Source organism: Camelus ferus, chromosome X, assembly GCF_009834535.1.
Source record: "Camelus ferus isolate YT-003-E chromosome X, BCGSAC_Cfer_1.0, whole genome shotgun sequence".
Lineage (NCBI taxonomy): Eukaryota > Metazoa > Chordata > Mammalia > Artiodactyla > Camelidae > Camelus > Camelus ferus.
The window spans coordinates 68,058,642-68,083,550 of NC_045732.1; the positions used below are offsets into that span (position 1 = coordinate 68,058,642).

Sequence of the window (24,909 nt, forward strand, 5' to 3'; positions counted from 1 at the left end):
GTTGTATTGTTGTTTTAATCCTGCATACCATGGAAATAAAGGTTGGATAATTTACTACCATGAAACCTCATTAATTAAACCCTGCCAATTGGAATTGGTCATAACTCAAAAACTTGTTTGCTTTTGTTCAGCCTATAGAAAAGAGTTTGCTCAGCAACTTAATAGTGTTGTAACTTTCTTAGAAGACTTTAAACTGCTTAATAAAACTATGGTTTCAAGTGGCTTTAAAATCATGATTTCATAAAAAATTAAAAGTCCAGATCCTTAACCATGAATAGCTGACCTGAATGAGGATAGTTCTCAGTGATATAGAAATCCGTGAGACAATCTGAAATTTGAAATAGCAACTCAGAAATCATTAAGTTAATGGTATTCTTTAGCTATAACTCAAGTAAAATACATTCTTTAACCCCTATCTTACAATATGGGGCATTTATAAAATGAAACCTCTAATTTTATTTGAGTTTAATTCAACAGACATTTATTGAGGAACCAATATATTCCACAGCCAGCACTATATGAGGAGGCACTGAGAATACAGAGATGAATATGACATGGCTCCCATCCTTAAGACAAAGTCTATAAGAGGATGTCAAATACATAGATATAGATAGATAGATGGTATATTAAGTAGAGAGGAGAGCAAGAGCAAAAGCAATTTAAAAAAAAAGCAAAAGAAGAAGCAGAAAGAGAGAGAAAGTATAATAGTAGTACAGAGAAGGGAAATTGCTGACTTTATTCCAAAAAATCAGGGAAGGCTTCCTAGAAGAGGCAAAAATTGAAGCTGAGTTGAAGCATGATGAAGAACTTGCCAGGAAGAAAACTTAAGAAGGACATTCCAGGGAGAGAATAGCACGTAAAGAAGATATGAAGGCAGATGCCTGGGCCCTTTAACTTACTCAGTGCCACTTGCATAAAGAATTGGTGGCAGATGTTGGGACTGGAGTTTTAAGAGAGGAAGCCAAACCATTAAGCAGGATCTGCTCATGAGCATTTGTTAGGGTGAGAGCATAACGTTCTAGTGGGGAAGTAGGGAAGATGAGCTGGAGAATGAAACAAGCGCCAGATATGAAGAGCCTTGCATTCCATGCCATGGAGTTTGAGCTTTATCCTGTAGGTGTTGAGGAAGCCTCAGGGGCTCCTGAACCAGAGAATCACATGGTCAGGTCTGCACTTAGAGCATCCTAACAGAGATGTGGAGCTTGGAGTCGAGTGGACAGAAGCTGAAAATTGAGTCCGATTAGGAGGCTGTTGGAATAGCCCAAACAACAACAACAACAAAAATAACTAGTGCAATTGTTTGGACAAGAGATGTTGAGGACCTGAACAAGGGCAGTGGCCATGGGCATGAGGAGGAGGGAATGGAGAAGAGTGACAATTAGGAGATGGACTCCATAGACCTTCTCTTGATTAGTTCATGTGTGTAATTCTTGTTTTACTAACTGACTCTACACTTCTTTGAATAGGGGCCACATTAGTAAGATAGAACTCAAAGGTAATGATACTGATGTTTGCTTCCAGAAAGAAAGGAGGACCAGAAGCATAGAAATGAATGATTCCCTTCAACATAGTCCACTTGAGAACTGAACCCCTATTCGCATGATGCTGCTTTGGCACAGAATAAAACTGCACCTATTTTGTGTGTGTGTGTGTGTGTGTTGTGGGGAGGGGTATTTATTTATTTTTAAACATTTTTTGAAGGGGGAGGTAGTTAGGTTTATTATTTATTTATTTGTAATGGAAGTCCTGGGGATTGAACCCAGGACCTCATGCATGCTAAGCACACACTCTACCACTGAGCTCTACTCTCCCTCTATGTACCTATTTGAGCATTGCATTGAAGAGTCAATGTTACTTCTTTTACATTTATTTTGAGTGGTGAGAAGTATTGATCCTCTGAGTAGTGAATTTGATATTTTGAAATAACAAAACCAATATTTTTTTCCCAGAGCCAAACATGATAAATTAATGGTTTTCTTGTGTGGCTTATAGATTTACTCCACAATGTTTGGAACAACCTATAGAAATAGAAAGTAGATTAGTGGTTGCCTAAGGATGGGTTGGGAAGCAAAGAGAGGATCGAGAGTGACTGGTAACAGGTAGAGGATTTCTTGCGGGATGATAAAAGTGTTTTAAAATTAGATCATGGTGAAATTTAGTAAATTTGTGCAACTCTAAAAAAATGCTAATAGCAATTGAATTGTACACTTTAAATGAGTGAACTTTACTGTATGGAAATCAGAGCTCAGTAAGGCTGTTAAAAATTTTTGAAGTGCTAGTGGAGTCCTAGGTTCAGGGATGTGTGTTTTTTAGAACAATAAGCCTCATTACTTTATGATTAAACTGTGTTCTTCATTAGACCCATTCTCATCCCCACCCCCCATCGCCCTTAGTGAAGTACTGGGTGCAGAGTAAGTGCTCAAGAGAGATTTGTCCAGCAGAATTTGAATGTAGTGTAGCACTCAATTTCACTCCAATTCAGAGAAGACAGTGATTCTGTTAAATACTGTGTGCAAGTCCTGAGATGTTTTTATCTCCTAATCTACAGTATCCTTTTATGGGAATTTTTTATAAGTGTTGGGTTTATGACCAGTCCTTCTTGTTTCCCAAGCATCATCAATTTTGAGTATAAGCATCCTGGGTTATTACTACTAGCTTAATTAATATATTACTATTTGTTACTTTAATAAAATATATTATTATCCATATAAATTATAGAAATCACATGAGGATATTGCTTTAATGTTTTATTTATCATTGACTCTGGCATCTTAAATATTAGTATTAAATAGAAGGAAATCAATAAATTTAAATCTCTCTCTCTTTCTCTCTCCCCTCTTTCCCTTCAGGAAGCATTGTGAGTGTTGGTGACCCAAAGAAAAAATACACAAGATTTGAAAAAATAGGTCAAGGGTAAGTGATTATTATTTGAAATATCAAAAAATGAGCACCAGAGATTTCTGGTAAATTATGCTTCTCATTTTCTAGGGTTATATTCATGTTTTGCATTCTTAATATTGACCTTTCTGGCTGGCAGACCATTAATTAACCTAGGAACATATTCTGCTGGAATATTGTTAGGTTAACAGTGAATTATCTAGGGATGCTTTGATCCTTTAAAGTTAGAGGATTCAAGCTGATTTCTTTAGAAAAGCAGTAGAATTATAGAAACTTCTAAACTTGTATGAAAACCCCCTTTATCCCTGTTCCCCCTACATCTGTATGGATGTTATGCTTAAGATCCTGTTTCATTGTCAAAGAGTAAAGTGACAAAGTGATGATAGGGAAAACCCTTATTGAATGATCCAGAGGTGGGCACAGTTGACTCTCCGAGTAAGGAGGAAATAGATCAATAGTCCCTAAATGAGATGGAGTGTATCATTTTCACTTAGTATGCTTGTAAGAAGAAAGATTCCCAGGCCCAACTGCCAGAAACTTGATTCAGAAGTCTGGAGTGGGGCCCAGTTATCTGAACTTTGGAAAAGTTCCTCAGATAATCCTGACCATCAGCTAAACCATGGGGCTAGATCATGCACTTGCACTAAAGGTGGGAGTCACGTGTTCTACAAGTCAGCTGTGACTAGGCATGTTTCTCAAGCCTCAGTGTGAAACTAAGCAGGAGTGCCTGAGTAGGCAACAGGGTTTGAAATAGGGAAATGTTTTGTTTAAAGGGAAATGAAGTGTTTTTAAGGGATGTCCTTAAATGGAAAATGAAACAAGATATTTAGGTGTACCAACTACTGTATGCTGGGAACTAAGATTGCACCCCAGAGGGCTCCTGGCTGAGACAAGGTGCTGGGAAGAGAAGGATAGAGCTAATTATGTGCCTGCAAAATTGTGCTAGCCCCTCAGCCAATGGAGTCTATTTTCAGATAAGGGAATGTAGGATTTCATCGAGCACCTCACTGTTTTCCTGGGATTAACAGGTTCAGAGAATTATATATTGTATATAAGCTTGACTATTTTGTGATTTTTATATTTTATTTCTCACCCCCCCCACTCCAGCTTTTGTACTAAGATATCTTTTGAAATTGCCGACTTATCTTGGGAAATAAGGGAAAGCATTCATTAGACATTTTAACTAGAGGGTCAGAGGGGCTCACTTGTGGATTGTGCCTGGTGGGAATCAAGGTGAGAAGACCCTGAGAGGGAGGCAGAAACTCAGGGAGAAATATGTGGCCACGTGCCTTCTTCCAGTAGAAACCATAATGGTGCATTTGAACTTTCTAGGAGGGTAAAAGAGATACCTACTTGTTCTCTTGATTCTTTCTCTGACATTTGATATCACTAGTATTCTTACATGCTCATAAAAAAAAAGGTTTGGTTGTCTCTAGAGTTCCCCTAAAACCTAACAAGTCAAATTTTATTTCTGCCCATTGCTCTAGAACAGTGCTGTCTGATACAACTTTCTGTGATGAGAGAGATCTTCTGCATCTACACTGTCCTGTGTGATAGCCCCTGACATGCGTGGCTATGGAGCACTTGAAATGTGTCTAGTGCAAGTGAGAGACTGTATTGACTGTATTTATTTAAATTAATGTATTTTTTCAGCACACACTTATTGAACACCAGCTATGTGCCAGGCACTGTGCTAAGTGCTAGAAAAACAGAGATCGCTAATGATGGCACGGGCCCTCAAGGAACTTACAGTCTACAGTTGTAAATGCTTGAAGAGGGTACATAGGGTACATATCTACTCAACTCACCTAAGTACAGGGCAGGGCTGGCTTCTGTAGCCATTATTTCCCACCTGGGGTTTTCCTTCTTAACTTCTAGTGAACTGGTTGTTTTACTTAAGTAAGGAAGCCATGCCTTCTCAAGTACATATACAAACCTCAACTCTCTTTTTGTCCAAAAAGTTAACACCACAAGACAGGTTAAAAAAAAACAGTATTATGTACTAAGGGAACTTGGAAAGCAAACGTTAACTTTTAGATCTTATTTTAATCTAGTTGGGCCTTTGATGGAGCTAACAATAGGAAGGGATGCACAATCCATAGAGAAGTAGCATTCTAGATCTTTGCTGTCCAAGATGGTAGCCATGTGGCTATTGAGCACCTGACATTTGGCTAATCCAAATTGAGATATGGTGTAAATATGAAATATTTACCTGATTTTAAAAAGTTGCTATGAAAAAATGATGTAAATATCTCATTAATAACTTGTATATTGGTTACATGTTAAAATGATAATATTTTACATACATTATGTTAAAGAAATATATTATTAAAATTTCACCTTTTAACCTTTTTAAATATAGTTTCCCCCCAATTTAAAGTATGGATCACGTTATATGTTTCATGGACAGCACTGCTCTAGTTGAAGGTTCAAATGGGAGCTATTTATTTATTCATAAAATGTGGGTTTTTTTGGAGTTGTCTTTTGAGGAGTGGAAAGTGGAGTGTTTCTGTTGTTCATTCTCACTAAGACCTACCTGAGCCAAAAATATCATTGAATTTAAAAAGGGAAAATATAAGAGATGGTTTCAAATATCTCCCAAATACCAGGTAATAAAGCAAGACTGATTTCTCCAAGAACAAAGATTAGGCTGACAAGCAACTCTGCGTACCAAAGAGATTTCCCCTCCTGGTTGTTATTTATGCTTCCGACCTCTGAAAGTGCAAAAGGAAAGTTCTCTATTTCTGCATACCTTTATACCTTTGTAAAGCCTTTCTAATCAAAAATGAAAAATCAGCACAGAAATCCTGCTTGCCACTGCAGAAAGGTCTGTTTTAAATTCCCAGAGAGTCTGTCATTTTGAGGAATGATGAAACTAGCAGATAGTTCACCCATAGACCCCATTCAACTTTTAAATAAGTCTTTAGAGGGTAGGAAGTCTTTTTTATTCATCCTTTTGTCTCCTTTAGTGTCTAGCACAGTGTTTTTGTCCTTGGTGGGTCCCCCCAAAACAATTTTGTACAATTTGAATCAACAGGCAGAGTTCATCTGGCCAAGCTCAGAGATCTACAGTTTCCCCTGTCTGCCTCCCCCATCTCTCTGAATCTGTTTTTGCCTCAATAAATATTTGTTGAACTAATGAAAATGTTTGTCCTTCTAGCTTTAACTTTCCTCTGTCCTCTGTCTTTTCATGAGTGTATGCATGTCTGTCTTGCTCTTTCTGTCTGTTTCTCTTTCTCTTTATTTTCAGTGTGTCTTCAGTTGTTTCTCATGACTACTCACCCTCACCATATCGGATTCTTTATCCTTTGGGTATTTGTGTGTGCTGCACATCTGTCTTTTTCATCCGTGCTGGTTTCACCTTCTGCCCATTTTCACACTCACTCCCAACCAAAATGGTCATCATATAAAATCAAGATGAATTTTCACATAGCTTTTTAAGATATAATCTAGTAACAAATCTATTTATTTACTGTAACTTTATCATTCATTTAATTAATTTGTTTTTTTTTTTTTTTTTTTTTTTTTACTTTTAGTGATTTTTGCTCTCTGCTCTTAATTTTTAAAGGGAATGGGCAAAATACTGATTTATTCTCTCTAGGCCAAAAAATGTCCCATTTAAATTAATTTGCCTTTTACTTAAATTGCTCTCAGTGGATTTTCTCATGAATTATTGAACCAAGTTAGATCAACTAGGCTCTACTCTCAATATATAATTTTAATTTTCTTTTCATTAAGTTTGGAGTTTTTTATTGTTTTGCTTTACCTATTATGATGTTGACATTAGAACCTGTGTCAGTAATCATTTGGTGGTAGGCAGAATCAGCCCCAACATTCCATTTTTAGCTCCAGGGAGCCCAAGAGCTCACTCTTGGGAGCCAGATTTGAGAGGAACCTCTTCATTAATCACCCTCATCTACTTGGAAAACTAAATTTTTCCAGTATGAGTTTCTGCCATCCCAGCATTCAGGCCTGGGGCCAGAGAATTGAGCTCCATCCTCCATAAATCAAATTCAGAATTGCACATCTAATCATTTGAGGCCATGGCTGTGAGTTGAAGGATAAAAATTACATTATTTCACCAGGTTTTCTGTGAAAAGTATTCTGTTAGTGGCCACCAAATCTAAATATTTTGAGCAGATGTATGTAAAGTTAAAAAAAAAAACAGAAAGAAAACAGGCCTAGTACCCCCCACCCCAATTATCATTGACTCTACAATATGAGTTTGTCAGAAATATATCTGGTGGACACTTAAGAATTCTCTCTAGGATAGTTACATAAAAGAAGTTGTTTAGTAAATAAATTAAATATTTATTTTCAGTCAACAGCTATCATCGGCAAACTTGTGTAATTCCTGAATAAGCAGTGGCTAATGTAACAGAGGGCTGAATTTACTAACCACGCTGGCAACTGTCTGAACAGATTTCTCATTAATATATTTGAATTCACTTTAAGGCCTTAAGTGAAAATGCACTGAAAAGCAGACCCTTTTTCTCTTCCAGGTTCCTATTTGTTTTCTCTTAAGCATTATAATAGAAAAATATTTTTGAGGAAGCAGCTCAGAGGAGATGATTTGGAGCCAGTTTAACAAATAACTTGTTTAATTTGGTAAACTCTTGTTCAGTGCCTACTATGTGTAATGCAGAGTAGTAGTGAAGAACCAGGTTCTGGGAATCACAGTGACCTCATTAGCTCTCTGAACATCTGACAGGGAGAAACAGAGAGTTGTATCAAGAAAAAAGCAGGACCCTCCCATACTCCCAAATGCATGTGCCTTTTCCCCATATTTTATCCATACTCTTCTTCACTGTCTTATATCCACACCGGCTTGTATACATCACTTATATCTCAACTTGTCTAGACATGTAAAGTTGCTTGAAACTTAGAAAACCATGGTGGAATAAAGGGAGAATTTTGGGAAAGTTTGAAGGAAAAGAAAGAGCCCAAATGCTGAACTCAGAAGACTGTAGGCAAGTTATTTAATTGCTTTAAGCATCAGTTTTCTCAGTCATACTAAACAGAATTCACGTACCTCATAAAGGTTGTGAGAAATGAATGAGAGAAGGTATTTAAAGTGCTTTGCACAGTACAGGGCACAGAGTGAAGTGATCAGTAAATGCTAGTTATACTTAGGGGTAAAAGACATACCCACCATGACTATTATATGGAGCAGAATACAGTAAGTATTATAATGTAATTACAAAGAGCTATGGGGACAGAGAGGAGGGACAAATCATTTATAGCCAGGGAGGCATTAAGATGAAGGATTCATAGAGGAGGGTGTACTTGAATGGTGACTTGAAAAGATGTGGAGCTTAACAAGACGGGATTATGGGAAGTTTCAGAACTTCACAAGTGAGGATTATGGAAAGCTTCAGTTGAAAAAAATCAAATGAACACTTGCTTCAGACTGTAGGTTTCATTCATTTTGATATCCCTAGGGCCTGCAATGGTGTCTGGCATAGAATGCAAGTATTGGATGAGTGCATATTGAAAAGATTAAATCAATAGTTCTGGTTCTCTGGCCATTCAGAAGTTTGGCAGGGGAGTTAACAGGAAATAATGCTAGAAGGATCCGCTGGGGCTGTGTTAGGAAACAAATTGAGAGGTACAAACAATACTGTATTTTTTATTTGTTTGAGTTTAACCCTTTTAAGTAGATAATGCTTGGATGTGGTGTAACATTCAGAAGGTACAGAGGAGTAGACAGTGCAAAGTAAGTGTCCCTCCAACCCTTGTCCTTCAGCCTCCCGGTTACCCTGCACAAAGGAAACCTCCAGAAAGAGGTTGTTTCTGGTTCCTTCTGTAATATTTTCATAGATTCTCTGTGCACATACCTACACACACATGTGCATGTGTTTCACACACACAATGTATTCTCAGATATTAGGGGACACACGTTTGACTCACCTGAATACACAAACTGTTAGCTATATAAATAAATGGTGAATATTTACTTATGATGTTGAATTGTTAATTCACTCTTATTTACATATTTCAACCACACAGTGTATAAAATAAAGTATACATTGGAAGAGATTTTTCTACTCTCACATTTCAGGAGCTGTAGAATTCAAAATCTTCCTATTCATCTTTAACGTCATTGTTTTTGTAACCCCAGAGTCCCTTTTTGAGTCTCCTAGCAGTTATCTAAGTACATCATCTGATTTCCATCTAAGCTCTTTGAGATAAACTATTTTTGAATCTACATAGGTTTCTGTCCCTGGATATTTTGTTCCTAGTTACCACTACTCATTTATACAACATTAAGATGATTATTTTCTGAATCTGTCTTAGAGGTGTCTATGTAGATCTTCACAGCATAACTCTACTATATCACTTTTTAAAATTTCTGTTACAAATTTTCAGACTTATACAAGAGTAGAGAGAATAGCACAAGGCCTCCCATATTCTTATCACCCAAATTCAGCATTTATCAATGTTTTTAATATAAATCACAATGTCATTATAACACCTACAAAAGTTTAACATCTAGCACCCAGTCTATGATTGGAGTTGTCCAGTTGTCTCAAAAATGAAGTTTTTATAGTTAATTTGTTCAAACCAGCATCCAAAAAAGTTTCACATATCACATTTGGTTGTGTCTCTTAAGTCTCTACTCTAAAGTATCTCCCTTCTTTTTTTTTACTACCATTAACTTACTGAGGAAACTAGTCAGCGTCTTCCCTGTAAATGGAAGTTAGATCTAGAAGCTTAATTAGGTTCAGGTTCAATTTTTGGCAGGATTTCTTCATAGGTGGTGGTGCCATGTGTTTCATATTACACCAGGAGTCACGCAGTATCTGATTGTCCCATATTTTATTTTATTTTTATATAGATTTTTATTGAAGTGTAGTCAGTTTACAATGTTGTGTCAATTTCTGGTTACAGCATAATGCTTCAGTCATACATGAACATACATATATTCGTTTTCATATTCTTTTTCACCATAAGTTACTACAAGATATTGAATATAGTTCCCTGTGCTATACGGTATAAACTTGTTTATCTATTTTATATATAGTAGTTTGATTGTCCCATATTTTAATGAAGAGTAGATTGATCAGAAGATTCAGTGAGCGGTTGTATCCTCCAGTGCAAAGTTCATCATCAGCCTTTCATCTAATGGTTTCATCTATTGATGATTATTGCCCAAATCAATTACTTCATTAGGGATTATAAAACGGTGATTTTCTAACTGTAATCACTCCTCCCACACTTACCAGTTAGAATAACTTTGTTGAAAAGAACTTTGTTCAGCTAGGGAGTCTGGTTACCCTGAAACATAGTTCATATAGAGAAATCAAGATAAATGCTTAACTTTTTAATTGCCAGTTTTCAATGTAAGATATTTATAACCAAGCTACTTCCAAAAGTGTCCAATGAGAGGTGTTTTGATTTTTTTTAAGTGGAAGAGAGAGGCGTTCTCTTTTGTTTAAAAAAATACTTTATAAACTCAGGGGTTCTTATATTTTCAATTTGTCTCAAATAATCTCATTTATAATTTTGTTTTGTTTCATTTTGTTAACATTTTTATTGATTTATAATCATTTTACAATGTTGTGTCAAATTCCAGTGTAGAGCACAATTTTTCAGTTATACATGAACATACATATATTCATTGTCACATTTTTTTTTCGCTGTGAGCTACCACAAGATCCATTTATAATTGTTTTTGATGGTCAAACTGGCCCATCTTTTGCTAATGGGAGCCCTTTTCACTGCATTAATTTTGAAAGTGACCTTTAAAAAGCTCGTTCAGATATCTAACACCTGCAGTTATGAGGTCATACCTTTAGAAATAATTTATTTACATCCTTTCTTTCCAATTCTGACAGATACTCTTTATGAGCATCCAAAACTAGCACTGATTGAGAATATTTCAACCTAACTTATTTCTCCCAAGCAGTACTTTGTGGATAAAAATTAATGAATATGGAGAATTACCACATTACATGAGAGATTTTATAAGGATTTGAATATAAGGCAATTCCCTTTTTTCCCTGAGCTAAAAATTGGTCGGGGGAATGCCTTACCTTGTTTGGGAGCATGTATGGTCCATTTCTGTGTGTGTGTTTGTGCTGTGAGTGTATTTTTAACACAAATGGTAATACATTATGTATCTCCTTTTCTATTATGTGCTTCTGTCTTAGACATGGTTCCATGTTGGTACTTCATTCTTTTTAACAGATGCACAGTGTTTTGTTGTTTGATGTGCCACAATTTATTTCATTAGGCCCGCATGGATAGATATTTAGTTTGTTTCCAATATTTTGCTACTATAAACAAGGCTTCAGTGAAGAGCCTGACAAATAAGCCATCTCATATGTATGCAAATTTATCATGATAATAAATTCCTAAAAGTGGAATTGTTACATAGAAGGATTATGTGCATTTTTCATTTCCAAGTTGCCCTCCAAAGAGGTTGTTCCATTTAACATTCCAAGAACATAACAATGTATGAGGGCGCATGTTTGCCCACACTCTTGCCAGCAAAACTGTGTTGAATTATTTGGAATTACAGTACTATAAGAAAAAACTTTCCCTACACTGATTTTCAAAGGCAAATGTGTTCGAGAAAGGAACTGTAACAAGAAATTATTAGTCAAAACAAAAGGCTATCCTGAAGAATTCATGGGCCTATAGAGTCCATGTCTGTATTATGCCAAAGTATCTTTGTTGCATGTCATAGCTGTTCATAGATTAGAACAGCCATGCAGCTAAATTTGACAGTAAGTGACAACGGGAACATTTCTTGAGATCATTTTCCTCCTATGCATAAAGATATACATACAACCAAATGAATTTTTTCTAACATCTGGATCTTGGCCAATCGTATCATTATATAGAATGATATTATTGATTAATCAGTAACTGCAAACAAATATTTTTGGAAGCCCACAGCCCCCATCCTTCTAAATTAGTTTTAGTTTTAATACTTGAAGAAGGAACTATATCATGTTAGGTATTTTTCAGACTTATCTCTGCTACTCAGTGAGGAACCCTCTTCTTCTTGCTCTAACATGAAGTTCCTATATGGAAGATGAATGTTTTTGAAACTTGTTTCTTAAAGGACGTGATGAATAACAGCTTGTTTTGCAAACCTGACAAAGCAGGGTACAGCATAGAACTCAGGGATACTTGCTGAGAATAAAACCCCTGACACGTTTTTACTTTGTTCAAGAAACTATGGGCAAGAGCAGAAGCAGTGTCTAGAGCACTTACAGAAGTGATTCTTTGGGTAAGACCACCCACCCAAAAAGTATTTGCTTCCTCATTAGATCTATTTTGGGCCATACAAGAAAGAACACTAAATAGATGTAGTCTGAGCTTCACAATAGGCTTTGTGATGAAGGGGATTGGAAATACATTAGCATTTGTGAAGAAAAATGTTTATGGAGCAGTGGAAGATGCTCTTTGTTCTACTTAATGCCCTTAAATGCACTGTGTTGTACGCTGTCCCTTGTAAAGAAAGATGATGCCACTCAATCAACCACCATTAGCAGAGTTTGCACTTTAAGTTGTTTTTTCCAGCCAGAGTAATGAGCTTGTATTAAGCCACCTGTCCCCCTTTCCTGTCTAGGACTTCTTGAAACCGATGGCACGCACTGGGAAACAGCTGCTTAGACTTACTGTTGGAGTGAGTAGTTGAGAGTTATCTGGCCTTTCCAGAGATTAAGCCCTGTAAATGTGACTTCATCACTGGAGTATAACCCTCTGAGCTCCCTGGCCGCACACCCATAATGTGTTACAGCTCTATTTAAAATTAGATGACCATGAATACTCTGGGAAAAGTCATGCCCTAGCTAAAGAACCAAAAATTCCCTGTTCCTATTTATAATCCTAATAATTAAAGACTATACCATCAGGCCCTGACTCCATTCTGTGTACTTAGAAAGATACTGAGATAACATGATTTTTGCATATTTTTAAAAATTTAGTGATGTATTTTTGAGTGGCAAATTACAGAAAACACTCTGGATCTCTTCCACTATGGATGTAACAGTAATACTATTCATCAACATTCCTGAGCTCTAAAGGACATATGTCTCAACAAAACAAGTAAATGTATAGTAGTATTAAAAAATATGATATCTGTGTATTTTCATGCCAAGTGCATTAATCTAGTGAGACAATTTCTACATAGGGATCTATAAGTAGTAATTGTATCTTAAGTACTTAGAAGAAGATAAAGTCCAGTCCTAAGAACTAATTCTAGTCCCAGTTCACTCTTGGCCACATGACCAGTCTTAAGTGATTCAGAAAACAGAAGAATCATCTTGTATGATTATGCCAAAGGAATCAAACGTACCATGTCCAGGAACATACTAAGTGGTTCACAAGGGGGCACATGGACTAAGTGAGTAGAGAATTAGAGGCAAGAGGAATATTTTAGGGAAGCACCACAGTTGCACTTAACATTGATGTAAAATTGCTAAAGATCTGTAACAGAGCATGAAATGGTGGATAAGAGCATGGGCTATGAAGTCAAACCAATGCATTTTTTTATCTCAGCTGCTGACTAACTGTGTAACCTTGGGCCAGCTACTTACCATTTCCCGGCTTGAATTTCCTCTTTTGTACAATGAAGGTGGTAGAACTTACCTCCTAGAGTTGTACAGAATGAGCATTCAGTGAACTCATCCATTTACAGAGAGCAGGCAGAAAGTAAGGCTCCACACACAAATGATACCATCTTTTCTAGCAGCAGCAGTAAAAGTAGAAATCGAAGTGAAAACAAACCATCCTAAATGTGGATTAAACCCATGACTGTGATCTCATCAGCACCAGATTCATACTTATAAAACCTTAAATGTGAACAGTGCCCTATCCTCTGATTCCCTCACTCTTATTCCCACAGGGTTCTCCTTGGACCCATTGAGTCCTCCAGTCTCTTGCCCTTCCTTTTTTCTCCTAGGCCATGAACTTCTTCCTAGCCTCACTTGCTTGCCCTTCTTTCCCTCCTCTAATCTATTTCTATGCTAAAATCAGAGTGATTTATCTACATTATAAGTCCTACCATGTTGCTGCTTTGGCAACCACCCATGATCACGGCTTGCCATTGGGTCTGAGCAGGAAACATCAAAACCTGATGAAGATTGCTGATAATGAAAGTGACTTGTCTTGGGAGGAAAAGAGAGAAATGGTGAATTGTTTGTTTCTAGACCCTTTAGCTAGATGCCAGTGTTTCCACTTGAGTGTTAAGTGCTTGGCCAGGTCAGAGAAAAACTGTTGATAAAGCATCTAATTTGATGCCAAGAACCCAGCAGTACACATCACACAGTAATTGCTGATGAGGCCCAATGGTTGAGCAATCTGTTGATTTAATATTCTTGAACCATAGAATAGTTTCACTGAAAGATCTCTTGCTCAGAGTTAGGAGAATTTTGTCACTAGCTGTGTCATCTTGGGCATATCACTCCTATTCTCTTACACTCAGATTTCTCATCTGTAGTAAGGAGGTTAATCTGGATGATCCTTATATTCCCTTGAGCAATGCATGATTTCTTTATACCACCTGAAGGACCGAGGTTTAGAATCAACAAAGTCCCCATCATAAATAAATGTTCTCCCTATAGCAATCTAGCTTCAGTATAACTGGAATGGAAGGATAAAAGGGATCAATATAATTAAATGGTATAAAAATTAAATTGACAATGTTGACCATTTTAGCACACCAACCCCAATATACCAGAAGATTAGGAGTTTCAACTCTCATCTTGGTCAGTTTGATTTCTGCCATCCTTACGTCCCAAATGCTACATGATACTGACTTTTTTCTATTCAAGTGACTGATAGATTTTATAAAGATACCCATAGAGAATACTATTCAGCCATAAAAAAAATAATATCTTTTGCTGTAACATGGCTGGACCTAGAAATTATCATACCAAGAGAAGTAAGTCATACAGAGAAAGACAAATATCATACGATATCACTTATATGTAGAATCTGAAAAAGTGATACAAAGGAACTTATTTACAAACCAGAAATAGACTTACAGACATAGAAAACAAATTTATGGTTACCAAAGAGGGAAGGGGGTGTCGAGGGATAAATTGGGAGTTTGAGATTTGCAGATACTAACTACTACATATAAAATAGATAAATAACAAGGACCTACTTTATAGCCCAAGAAACTATATTCAGTATCTTATAATAATTTATAATGAAAAAGAATATGAAAAGGAATATATATATGTTCCTATTATATATATATAACTGAATATTTTGCTGTACACCAGAAATTGACACAACATTGTAAATTGAGTACACTTCAATTAAAACAGAAAGATGAAAAGAAGGAGTAGTCCTCATCCTCATCTACTCAACCCTCCCCGGGTTCAAATCTTACCAGTTCCTAGTTGTGTGACCTTGCGTAAATAATTTAACTTCTTTGCGGCTCAGAATTAAAGGAGGATTAATTGTGTACAGTGTTTAAAACCAGTTCTGGCATATAGTAATTGCCTAATAAATAATAACAGTAACAATAGTTATTATTATTAGGTTGATTGCTGCCTAATATATTCATTAAGTTCCCAAATTGTTATCTGTGGATCACCAGAAATCTTTTTTTTTTAATTTTAATTTTTAAATTTTTAGCTAGAAATCTTTTTAAGTATCTGGGAGTTTTGAAGATAGCTTGATGTTTCAAATTCATAACAGAAATTTGATATTTACTTAAGATGAAACTAATTAAAATATTACACATATTTCCTTTTAGCTAGAATTATATCAACTTGTGATTACATTATATATCTAATCCAAAGCTCAAAGTAGCATTTATATGTATTTTTGCTTAATACAGTGGGCCAAGAGAGTGCTCTAATAGGTGAATAAGAGAAAGAGGACCTGAAGAAATTTTATAAGTTGCTTATGTAGATAGGCAGTTGACTCTTAAATTGCTGAAATATGGAGAGGCATCAGGACTGGGGTGCAGAGAAGTGCTGAGAGTGCTAAGATTGAGCCAGAGATAGGGCACTAAGCTTTGCTCGGCAGATTAGTACCTGAGCGTGTGCATTTGTGCTGAGGAGTCTACAAAGGCTGGAAGTTGGGCCAGTCAATAATTTACTGGTCATCGCAGTGAGTTTCAAATGCCTAACATGTTTGGTGTGGGGATGGGTGGTGGAAAGTGGGGTAGAGGAGGATATCATCATTTTATGAGTCGGTGGGGGGAAGGGGAAAATGACTCCCACTGGACAAGGGCATATATGCAGTAAGGTGCGGGGAGGGGCAGTGAGGAGAAAAGCTCGTTTTTGAGTTAATAACCTATGTTCTAGAGTTTCAGAGTCCTTAAACTTCTGTGGATTAGGGATTTGTGGCAATTCTATACCACAGAATGCCATAAAACCCAGGCTATTGGATTCCAGAGTTAGTACTCGAACAATTTTAAGACAATGAAATGCTGAAGGAGGAGGTGAGGAGTTAAAAAAAACAAAACAAGGATTTGAAAGATAAAGCTCTGGAGATGTTAAAGACTAATCCCCCTTGCACTCCAGGTCGATTACAGTGTTAGCTCCTAGGATGGTGGAAATGGACTTGGGCGTGGGGGGCAAAGGTGGTGAATAAGGGGAAGGCCACTTGGGCAAGAATTTGGGGCTTCCCTCTCCAGCTTTAAATGGAGCAGCTCCCATTTTATATTGAGAGTTTCTGCATATGACTTCATTTGAGAAAGGCATCCTAAACAAAGAAAAAGACAAAAACACTTTACTAAGGAAAAAAAAAGACAAGGAATCTCTAAAAAGTGTTCTAGCAGGCCGCCTTTGGCCTTTGGCCTTTTTGAAAACAGAGGCAGACTCTAGTCATGATGTTCTTGCTAGAGATTGGGAAGAACCAACTAACAACCCATTGAATTAGTCATCCTCTACTGTGAAACCAGTAACAGCAGCAGCAACATCAAATAATAATAATAGCAGTTACCACATTCATCATCGACTTAGATCTGTGCTTAATAGATTGTGCTATTTGATTCTCTGCAGCCCTATGGGATAGATATTCATTTTGCAGAGGCCATCCCCTTTTTGCATCAGAAAGAATTGTACAAATTGCCTACATATACAGGAATAAACCAAGTAAAGGCATTTTTGAATCATTCTGCAAATAGATTTAAGCAGTCGCTCAGGGATTATGCAGCTGAAATACACACCAGGTTGAGGTGACCTATTCTTTTGAACCCAGGCAATTCTGAGTTCAGAAGGACAAATCACAAACTGGCCCCTAAAATCAGGAATGTCTGATAGCTTATTCTAAGAAGGAAGTATTTTCTGTAGATTTAACTAGAAATGTTTCCTACCCAGAAAGGAAAAGTTTTATTACAATTGCATGTTTGCTTGGAAAGACTTTTATTAATTCGTCCATTCAACAAATACTTCTTTTTTTTGGGGGGGTGCATAGTTACAAAATTTATTTTAATTTCATCACCAACAACTAGTAAAACCTAGATTGAAATCCAGGCACTTTGTCAACAAATACTTCTTGAACACCAACTCTGTGACCTGAACCCTGAATCTCAAACATAAAATTGAGAGACTGATTTGTTTCATATAAGCCTCAAACCTAAGGAATTTCTGAAATTGCCAAATTTAGGTAGCATTTATTAATTAAGTGCAATTTTTTTCAGTTTAGTTCCAATAGATGTTTGAATACCCACTCTGAGCTAGGAGAGCAGTAGAGTTTGTAGATTTTAGATCATAAAATAAAAGAACCTTCGAAATGAAGCAGCCCCTTTCCTGTATTCTATAGGTCAGAGAGTCAGATGGACTTGGATTATATACTATACAATTTTGGGCAGGTTCCTTAACCTCTCTGAGGCTCAGGTTCCTCACCTGTAACATGAGGATAAAAGCCCTTGCCTTACGGAAATATAGTAAGAGGAGCATACGATAATTTATATCAAGTTCTTAGTGTAGTATCTGACACACACTACATGCTCAATATATGTTTTCCAAGTGAGGGGACTGAAACGCAGGAGGGGGAAGTGACCAGCCTAAGATCACAGAGCTTGTTGATGTTAGGGCAATGTTAGAATCCAGATCTCTATTAGCAGTCAAATACTCCTTCTACCAAAGTACCCATTTTATTCCCTAGGAGCAGGTACTGTAAACTCCCTAGGCCTGTGAGAAATTGTTTGGCTGATCCAGGGAGAAAGAAGAGAGGAATAACAAGGAAAAGGCTGACACAAGGAAAGAATTCCTGGACTCAGAAAACAAAACAGTGAGGAAGATAAATAGAAAGCAAAGGAGAAACAACAATTACCAGAAAGTTTAGATAGTAACATTGGGGCATTACAATGCATGCTGAATCACAGAAGTGATCTCTATCCTAACTCCTTTACTCACCACCAAGGTGTCACTGAAATTGACTAGGCTTTTCCTCTTTCTGGGGATGGCGGTGGGAAGGTGGTTCAGAATGCGTGTGTGTTTCACAGTTACTGCTGCAAATTCAGCTTTACTAGACAATTTCTATTTTCAAAGCAAGGGGACCCTGTAATTGAAGTTAGAATAGAAGCATGAGTACTACCAAGACGTAAGGAATGATAGCTTTCAAAATGATAGTGGACTGGAGTGAAACCAAAGAGAGGAAGCTGCTGAGAAATTGAACAAAAAGAAAAAAAAATGGCTCAACAGTAAAGCCACATTGTTACTGCTTTGTGTAGCTACAGTACAGGTAAGTACAGCATTGGGGTGACTTGTTAGATGAAGATATTCTTAACACTTATAAATATTTGAAGAAAGCCACTCTGTCCATATGCTGAAAGCAAAGATGAATTCACAGTGGCCTGAGCAAAAGATGCTAAAGTCTTTCCTAAAGTGTTAAATCAAGGACTGCAACATTGGTTGTGCACCATTCAAGGAGTCTTCAAAATATTCCAGGAGTTTCCTAAAAGGAGCAAGATCATTTTGCTTAATTCATTACTGAATGAATTCCATGGCACACAAAAAATCTGACTGGAGTTCCTAGCTGACCGAAAGAGATACATCATGATAGTTTGATTGTTCCTTTTGTACCTCATGCTTTAATTTTGAATTGGCTGATTTCCCTCTCCTGAAAATAACTCCATTTTATTCCAAATAAAATATATTGACAGCACTTCAATTGCTTATTCATTTGATAATTTTCACCTTCACAGGGCATCAGGTACTGTTTATACAGCGCTAGACATTGCCACAGGACAAGAGGTAAGTATTAACATTCAGTTCTGATGGTTACTTTCCTTTATTCATATTGATCACATTTCCTCTTTGATGGCATCTATGCCACAAAAAATGGGTACCCTGGGTTGACTGAAGTTTACTTCATTGGTGGTTGCCCAAAGTATCTGAAGTGAATGATTTATTCATGATTAACCAAAGAAGAGGGAGCATGGGTTTGTGGCACTGAGAAAGAGCCTAGTAAGATAAAGAATTATATGCTTAAAAAAAAGAATTGTATGCTTGATCCTGTATACCAAAAAATATGCATGTTTGTGTTTAACCTAATGACTGAAATTCATTATTACATTTTAATCATGATTCAGGTGGCCATAAAGCAGATGAACCTTCAACAGCAGCCCAAAAAGGAATTAATTATTAATGAAATTCTGGTCATGAGGGAAAATAAGAACCCCAATATTGTAAATTATTTAGATAGGTAAGTGTTTTCTGACATCATGTTCTTGTTTTCTTTATGGGATAGCAGTCTCTTGGAAAAATATTTCATTTAGGATTTATTCATTTAGCATCCATTCTACAAACATTTCCCAAATGCTAGGAAATAGTAAGAGTATCAGATTTATTGCTAGACTTGCACCCACTTATCTTTATCCACCCATTAAACATTTGAAGATGCGTTTTATGGTCTTGCTTCTAAACATGAGCAGTTTGTGTAATTAGCCTTTGAGGATTGTGACTATGTGTTGCCAGGAAATAGACTTTTGCATATAGAAGAGAGCTGTGGTGTTTTAAACATTTCATCAAGGTTTGTTTGGAGCCAATGCAATCTCTGGCTATCTAAGTGAAGAAGGCTGACTACAATGGCCCTGCTTAATGGGTGCTTTGTGATTAACTGACAGTGAGGTCTAGAGAATTGAGACTTTAATCTCAAACCTTTTTCCTAGACCAGGTAATTAATGTCTCTTTCATCAGTGGCATTAGCAGTGGGTTATTAATAGGCGTTTAAAGACAGCACTAACTCTTCACTTGTGGTTAACATCTGTCTCATTCAATTTCAGTGTTTGTTTAGCACCACTGTGCTGTGTACTCTGGGGGGATACAAAGGAAATAAGACCAGGTCTACAGCCTCAATGAGTTTAAGATCTTACTTTCCGTGTTTTGCACCAGGTAGACCAGTGGGTACAGAGGAGGTGAAAGGGGAGCAAAAAAAGGAAGGTCAAATTTTACAGTCGAAATCAGGGCTTCGAGGGGTAGGTATAGCTCAATGGTAGAGCACATGCTTAGCGTGCACAAGGTCCTGGGTTCAATCCCTACTACCTCCATTTAAAAAGAACTTAAAAATAAAAAAAAAAAATTTAAAAAGAAAGAAATCAGGGTTTCATAAAGTGTCATTTAGGGGACATGTGCAGCCGAGTGACTACACTCTGCTTTTGTTGTTTTGTAAAAATTGCATTTGTAAAAAAATTTGCAGATTTCTAGGCTGTTCTCTGTAACTAAGGTATTTCATTTTTATGAAATGAGAACTTTAATGAGAATTTTCCTTTTTAACAAGCTTCCCAGGTGCATCCCATGGGCATTGCAGTTGGAGCACCACTGGATAGTCTTGCTTCATCCTGATGTCAAGCTTAGGGCAGGCTAGAATTGTTGGGGTCATTCCACTCACTGTAATTCCTCTCTTGCTGAGCAGGGGAGAAGAGAGGCTTGATCACAGTGTTAAGTGCCTTCACATGGTCCCAGGTGTTTTGACTTTGCCTAAATTGTAAGGCTCCGGTGGCCTGCTTCCCCATATTTGATCATTTGCGGTGTGTCTACCAATAACTACTTAATGATAATGGGCACATCACAACTGACTTCTGTCAGAACAGAGACCTCAGCACAGTAAATCCATGGCAAATGTGAGCCTCTTTGATTCTCTTTGATTAGGTGACTACCCTAAAGAGATTTCAGTAATTAATTCAGTAGAATCAAAAATAATGCTGAGATCCAAATAAATATCCTATAAATCTGTATGCCACATGCCAGTTTAGTTCAGGAAGTCAACACTGTGGCTTGAGTTATCCAAGAGAGTTATTCACTGATCGTGTTCATTGAAACTAGCTTCTCACAATGGACTGACTGACAGTAGTCAGTCACCAGTGGCCTCTTTGCTCTCTTCCTTCCTCCTTGGTGCACTTTTATCTGATGATCCTTTGATGTCCTTGAATATTCTTTTGTAATATTAAGAAAATGTCTCATAAGCATAATTAATATTTTCCTCTTGTTATGTAATGTGACCAAACGCAGAAACTAACTCCACATTGCCTTCTCTTTTTTTAAAGTAACTTTCTTTATTCTTATCTCACCACTAATTTTTTTGTAGGGGAGGTAGTTAGGTTTATTTATGTATTTATATTTCAATGGAGGTACTGGGGATTGAACCCAGGACCTGGTGCATGCTGATCACGAATTCTACCACTGAGCTCTACCCCTACCCCACATTGCCTTCTTAATGGGAATGTAGAAGAGTCTCCACTTCCTTAGGCCTGAGTCAATGTCTTTTTCTTCTTTTGTTATAGCTACTTAGTGGGTGATGAACTGTGGGTGGTCATGGAATACTTGGCTGGTGGCTCTTTGACAGATGTGGTCACAGAGACCTGTATGGATGAAGGACAGATAGCAGCTGTCTGCAGAGAGGTAAGAAAATAGAGCATTTCTGGCTGATGAGAACACCAAAATTGGCAATTCTTTATTTTTGGATACTCAGAATGTTTGTGACATTAAAGGAGCAGTAGCACATCTTTTGTACTAAAAAACAATTGAATAAAAGATAATAAAAAACTTCTAAAAAATAATTGAAGAGCCTGACTTCCATTTAAATCCTAACCCTCCCTCCCCAGTCCCTTGTTTACTTTAGATCTTCTTGAGTTCTGTTATGCCACTCACGAGCTGCCTTATCTAAGCCTGCGTATTGTGGTCTTGGTGAATGTGGAGAACAGTGATGTTGGCATGGAACGTCTTTCTGATGGGGGCGAATTTTTACATGATGGTTATTTTGCCTTGTATGTGAAATAAAATACAGAACACATTATAAAACAGCCATGTAAAATACAGAGCACTTTATAATCCCATCATTTTCTAGAAGGCAGTTTAAGCAAGGTCCTCCTTTAGTCCAGAAAATAGTTTCTCTCACAGTACAGTCTAGACATCCCTTGTAACCCTCTAGTGGATCTGAGTGTCTTCCTCCTTTCCAATAACAAGTGGCCCATCCCTAGTTTCAAGCTAAACTAAGGCTATTTTATTATATTAATTTTTCCATATAAAAAAACATACTCCTCATTGGAGTCTCTTGTTGGGCATTACCATTGGCTCCGTTCATTGTGGTGAGGTTTTCTATAGACACCAGTAGGAACTCTGATCCATTGAAACTTGAAAATCAATGACAGTAAAGCAAAACCAAATAATTTCAGCTAATCTTTCCTTTTTTATTTTAAATTGTTCACTTAAATTCCCTCCTTCCTTGCTCTCCTCTCATTCCCATTTTCTCTTCCCCAAACACACATACACATATCCACCAAACACATATATTTTCTATTCATGCAATAAATCAAACTTAAAATATTCAGGAGACTTTTCAACCCTTAGCCTGCAATTTCCATTTTTTAGTATTACAGTGCCAAGCCATTTCCAAACAAGTACCTACAGTTACTTATAGCCTAGAAGTGGTTCCCAAACCTGGCTAGCTGGCCATCAGAAGTAGCTTGGGGCACTTGTTTAAAAGCAGATTCCTGGGTCCCACTCCAGACCTACTGAATCAAATCATACTGCAGATGGAGACGCTTACTGTATCATATAAGGCCAAACTGAATCCATATCCTCCAGGTAAGTAGGTCAAAGTGCGATGATATTAATAGGTTAGTTTGGCTGTATTAACAATTTAGTGCTACTTACCACACCATCACTCTTCATGTCCTAGTCTGACTTGGGAGCTTTCCTATATATAACATTAAGTTGCATCACTGATGTAAATGGTAACATGATTTCAAATGGCATTCAAATATTTAGTAATTTATTTCACACAACATTGTAAAATTATGCCCCTGCCCAGAATTTATCTATAAATGAAACACATTTAAAAAAATTCTTTGTGATATAATTAGAACTTTTTTTTTCCTGATTCAATAGTGCCTCCAAGCTTTGGATTTCTTACACTCAAACCAAGTGATCCACAGAGACATAAAGAGTGACAATATTCTCCTTGGGATGGATGGCTCTGTTAAATTGAGTAGGTATTTTGGTTCAGATGGCTTTTGAGGGAGTGTCAAGGGATTTCTGCTCTTTTACTGTCTCTCTTTAGAAGAAAATGGCTATTGAAAGTGATTGGTTTGAAGGCATTTAGAGCTCAGTTTGAGGTTAAGAATTTTTTCCAACATGGTTTTCTTGTAGATCATGACGAGATTTGGGGCGGGGCAGTGGTTAATATTTCAGGATTTCTAGTGGCTTCCATCTGCTAGATGACAAATACCTAACTAGAAAACTAAAAGATTCTGAAAGTTTGAGGGAACAACATGAGGAGGGAATCAGATTGAGGTCTAGTAAAAATGATGTCTCATCAGTTAGTTATTTCAGACCCTTTTAAGATCTGAACCAGCTGAGAGATCAGGTAACAGAAGGGTATGAGCTTGGCAGTTGTGGAAGCTCGGTGCCTAACTAAAGGAAGGTACAGCCGTATCTGAAAGTGACCTCCTAGAGAAGAAAAAGCATTTGAGCTGATTTTAACTGACTTTTCTTCTCTGCAGCTGATTTTGGGTTCTGCGCCCAGATCACCCCTGAGCAAAGTAAACGAAGCACTATGGTGGGAACTCCCTATTGGATGGCACCTGAGGTGGTGACTCGAAAAGCTTATGGTCCGAAAGTTGATATCTGGTCTTTGGGGATAATGGCAATCGAAATGGTAGAAGGTGAACCCCCTTACCTTAATGAAAATCCACTCAGGGTAAGTCAAAGGGAAATTCAAGTACATCCTCCCCAGGAGAGGGGAAAAGCCAAATATCGTTTCTTGTCTCCACTAAAAGTAGCCAGAATGGGCTCTTTTATGGGACAAGTGCCATAGAAGCTCTAAGTTACAATATTCAAAATGACTATCAGTTATTTTCTGTTTCTCTTAAGATGTCTCAACAGTTTGTTCAAGTGCTTTGCTATCACTGTTTCTAGTGGCAGGGGTCTTTAAAATTCTTCAGTGTAGCTTTCTACTGTTATAAAGAAAGTGTAGCTTTTTTTAAAAAAAAGCAAGATGTGGGAAGAAAAGTATATTTTCATCACATGCCATGGTTAAATGATCTATCTAGGAAACACTTCCTTTATAATTACTTTAGCAAAGTAAATAAAGGCATTTGCAGAACAGCTATAATTTTTAAAATTAGATTTGGTTTCATTATCACTAATGATTTATTGAGCAACAGCAGCTTGGTGGGTATTGAATGGAACACACGATAGACATGGCACCAGCCCGGCAAAATCACAAACTTAATTAGACTGTCAAGTAGAAAATGAATGGAAATCGTTTGTGTCAGGTAACTCAGTCTGCTACTGCAGAATCAGAGGTTTCATCCTTCCATGGTCCGGTTACCTCTACAAAGAGAAAAGCTCCGTCTCTGAGCCTAATGCCACCATCTTTCTTCAGAGAAAGGCAAAGGAGTATGAAAGAAATACTTGTTCAGTACAGAAGTGAAGTGGTAGCTGTTTTGTTGAATATAGCCTAAGGGTGAGCCAGAAGCTGTGTTAGGTATCTAAAGGGCATCACACTGTTGAGAAAAGGAAATAAGTACAGATTCAAATCCCAATCGCAAAACACAGGCAGAGTGCCAGTGCTAAAGGCATCTTG

At 37.2% G+C, this 24,909-nt stretch overlaps 1 protein-coding gene across 2 annotated transcripts in view; it reads left to right on the top strand.

Annotated features, from left to right (window-relative positions):
• The first annotated feature begins 2,819 nt into the window (after nt 1–2,819).
• The window catches only part of PAK3 (p21 (RAC1) activated kinase 3), a 46,491-nt gene continuing 24,401 nt past the window's right edge, over nt 2,820–24,909 (top strand). Inside the window, exons 1-6 of one of the 2 annotated variants that reach the window (XM_032475714.1) lie at nt 2,820–2,913; nt 19,028–19,076; nt 19,415–19,527; nt 21,605–21,722; nt 23,211–23,310; nt 23,825–24,021. In XM_032475714.1, coding sequence (XP_032331605.1) covers nt 19,430–19,527; nt 21,605–21,722; nt 23,211–23,310; nt 23,825–24,021 — 513 coding nt within the window. In that variant the 5' untranslated portion in view covers nt 2,820–2,913; nt 19,028–19,076; nt 19,415–19,429. The remainder of the gene's footprint in view (nt 2,914–19,027; nt 19,077–19,414; nt 19,528–21,604; nt 21,723–23,210; nt 23,311–23,824; nt 24,022–24,909) is intronic. The other variant, XM_032475713.1, reaches the window with a different exon arrangement.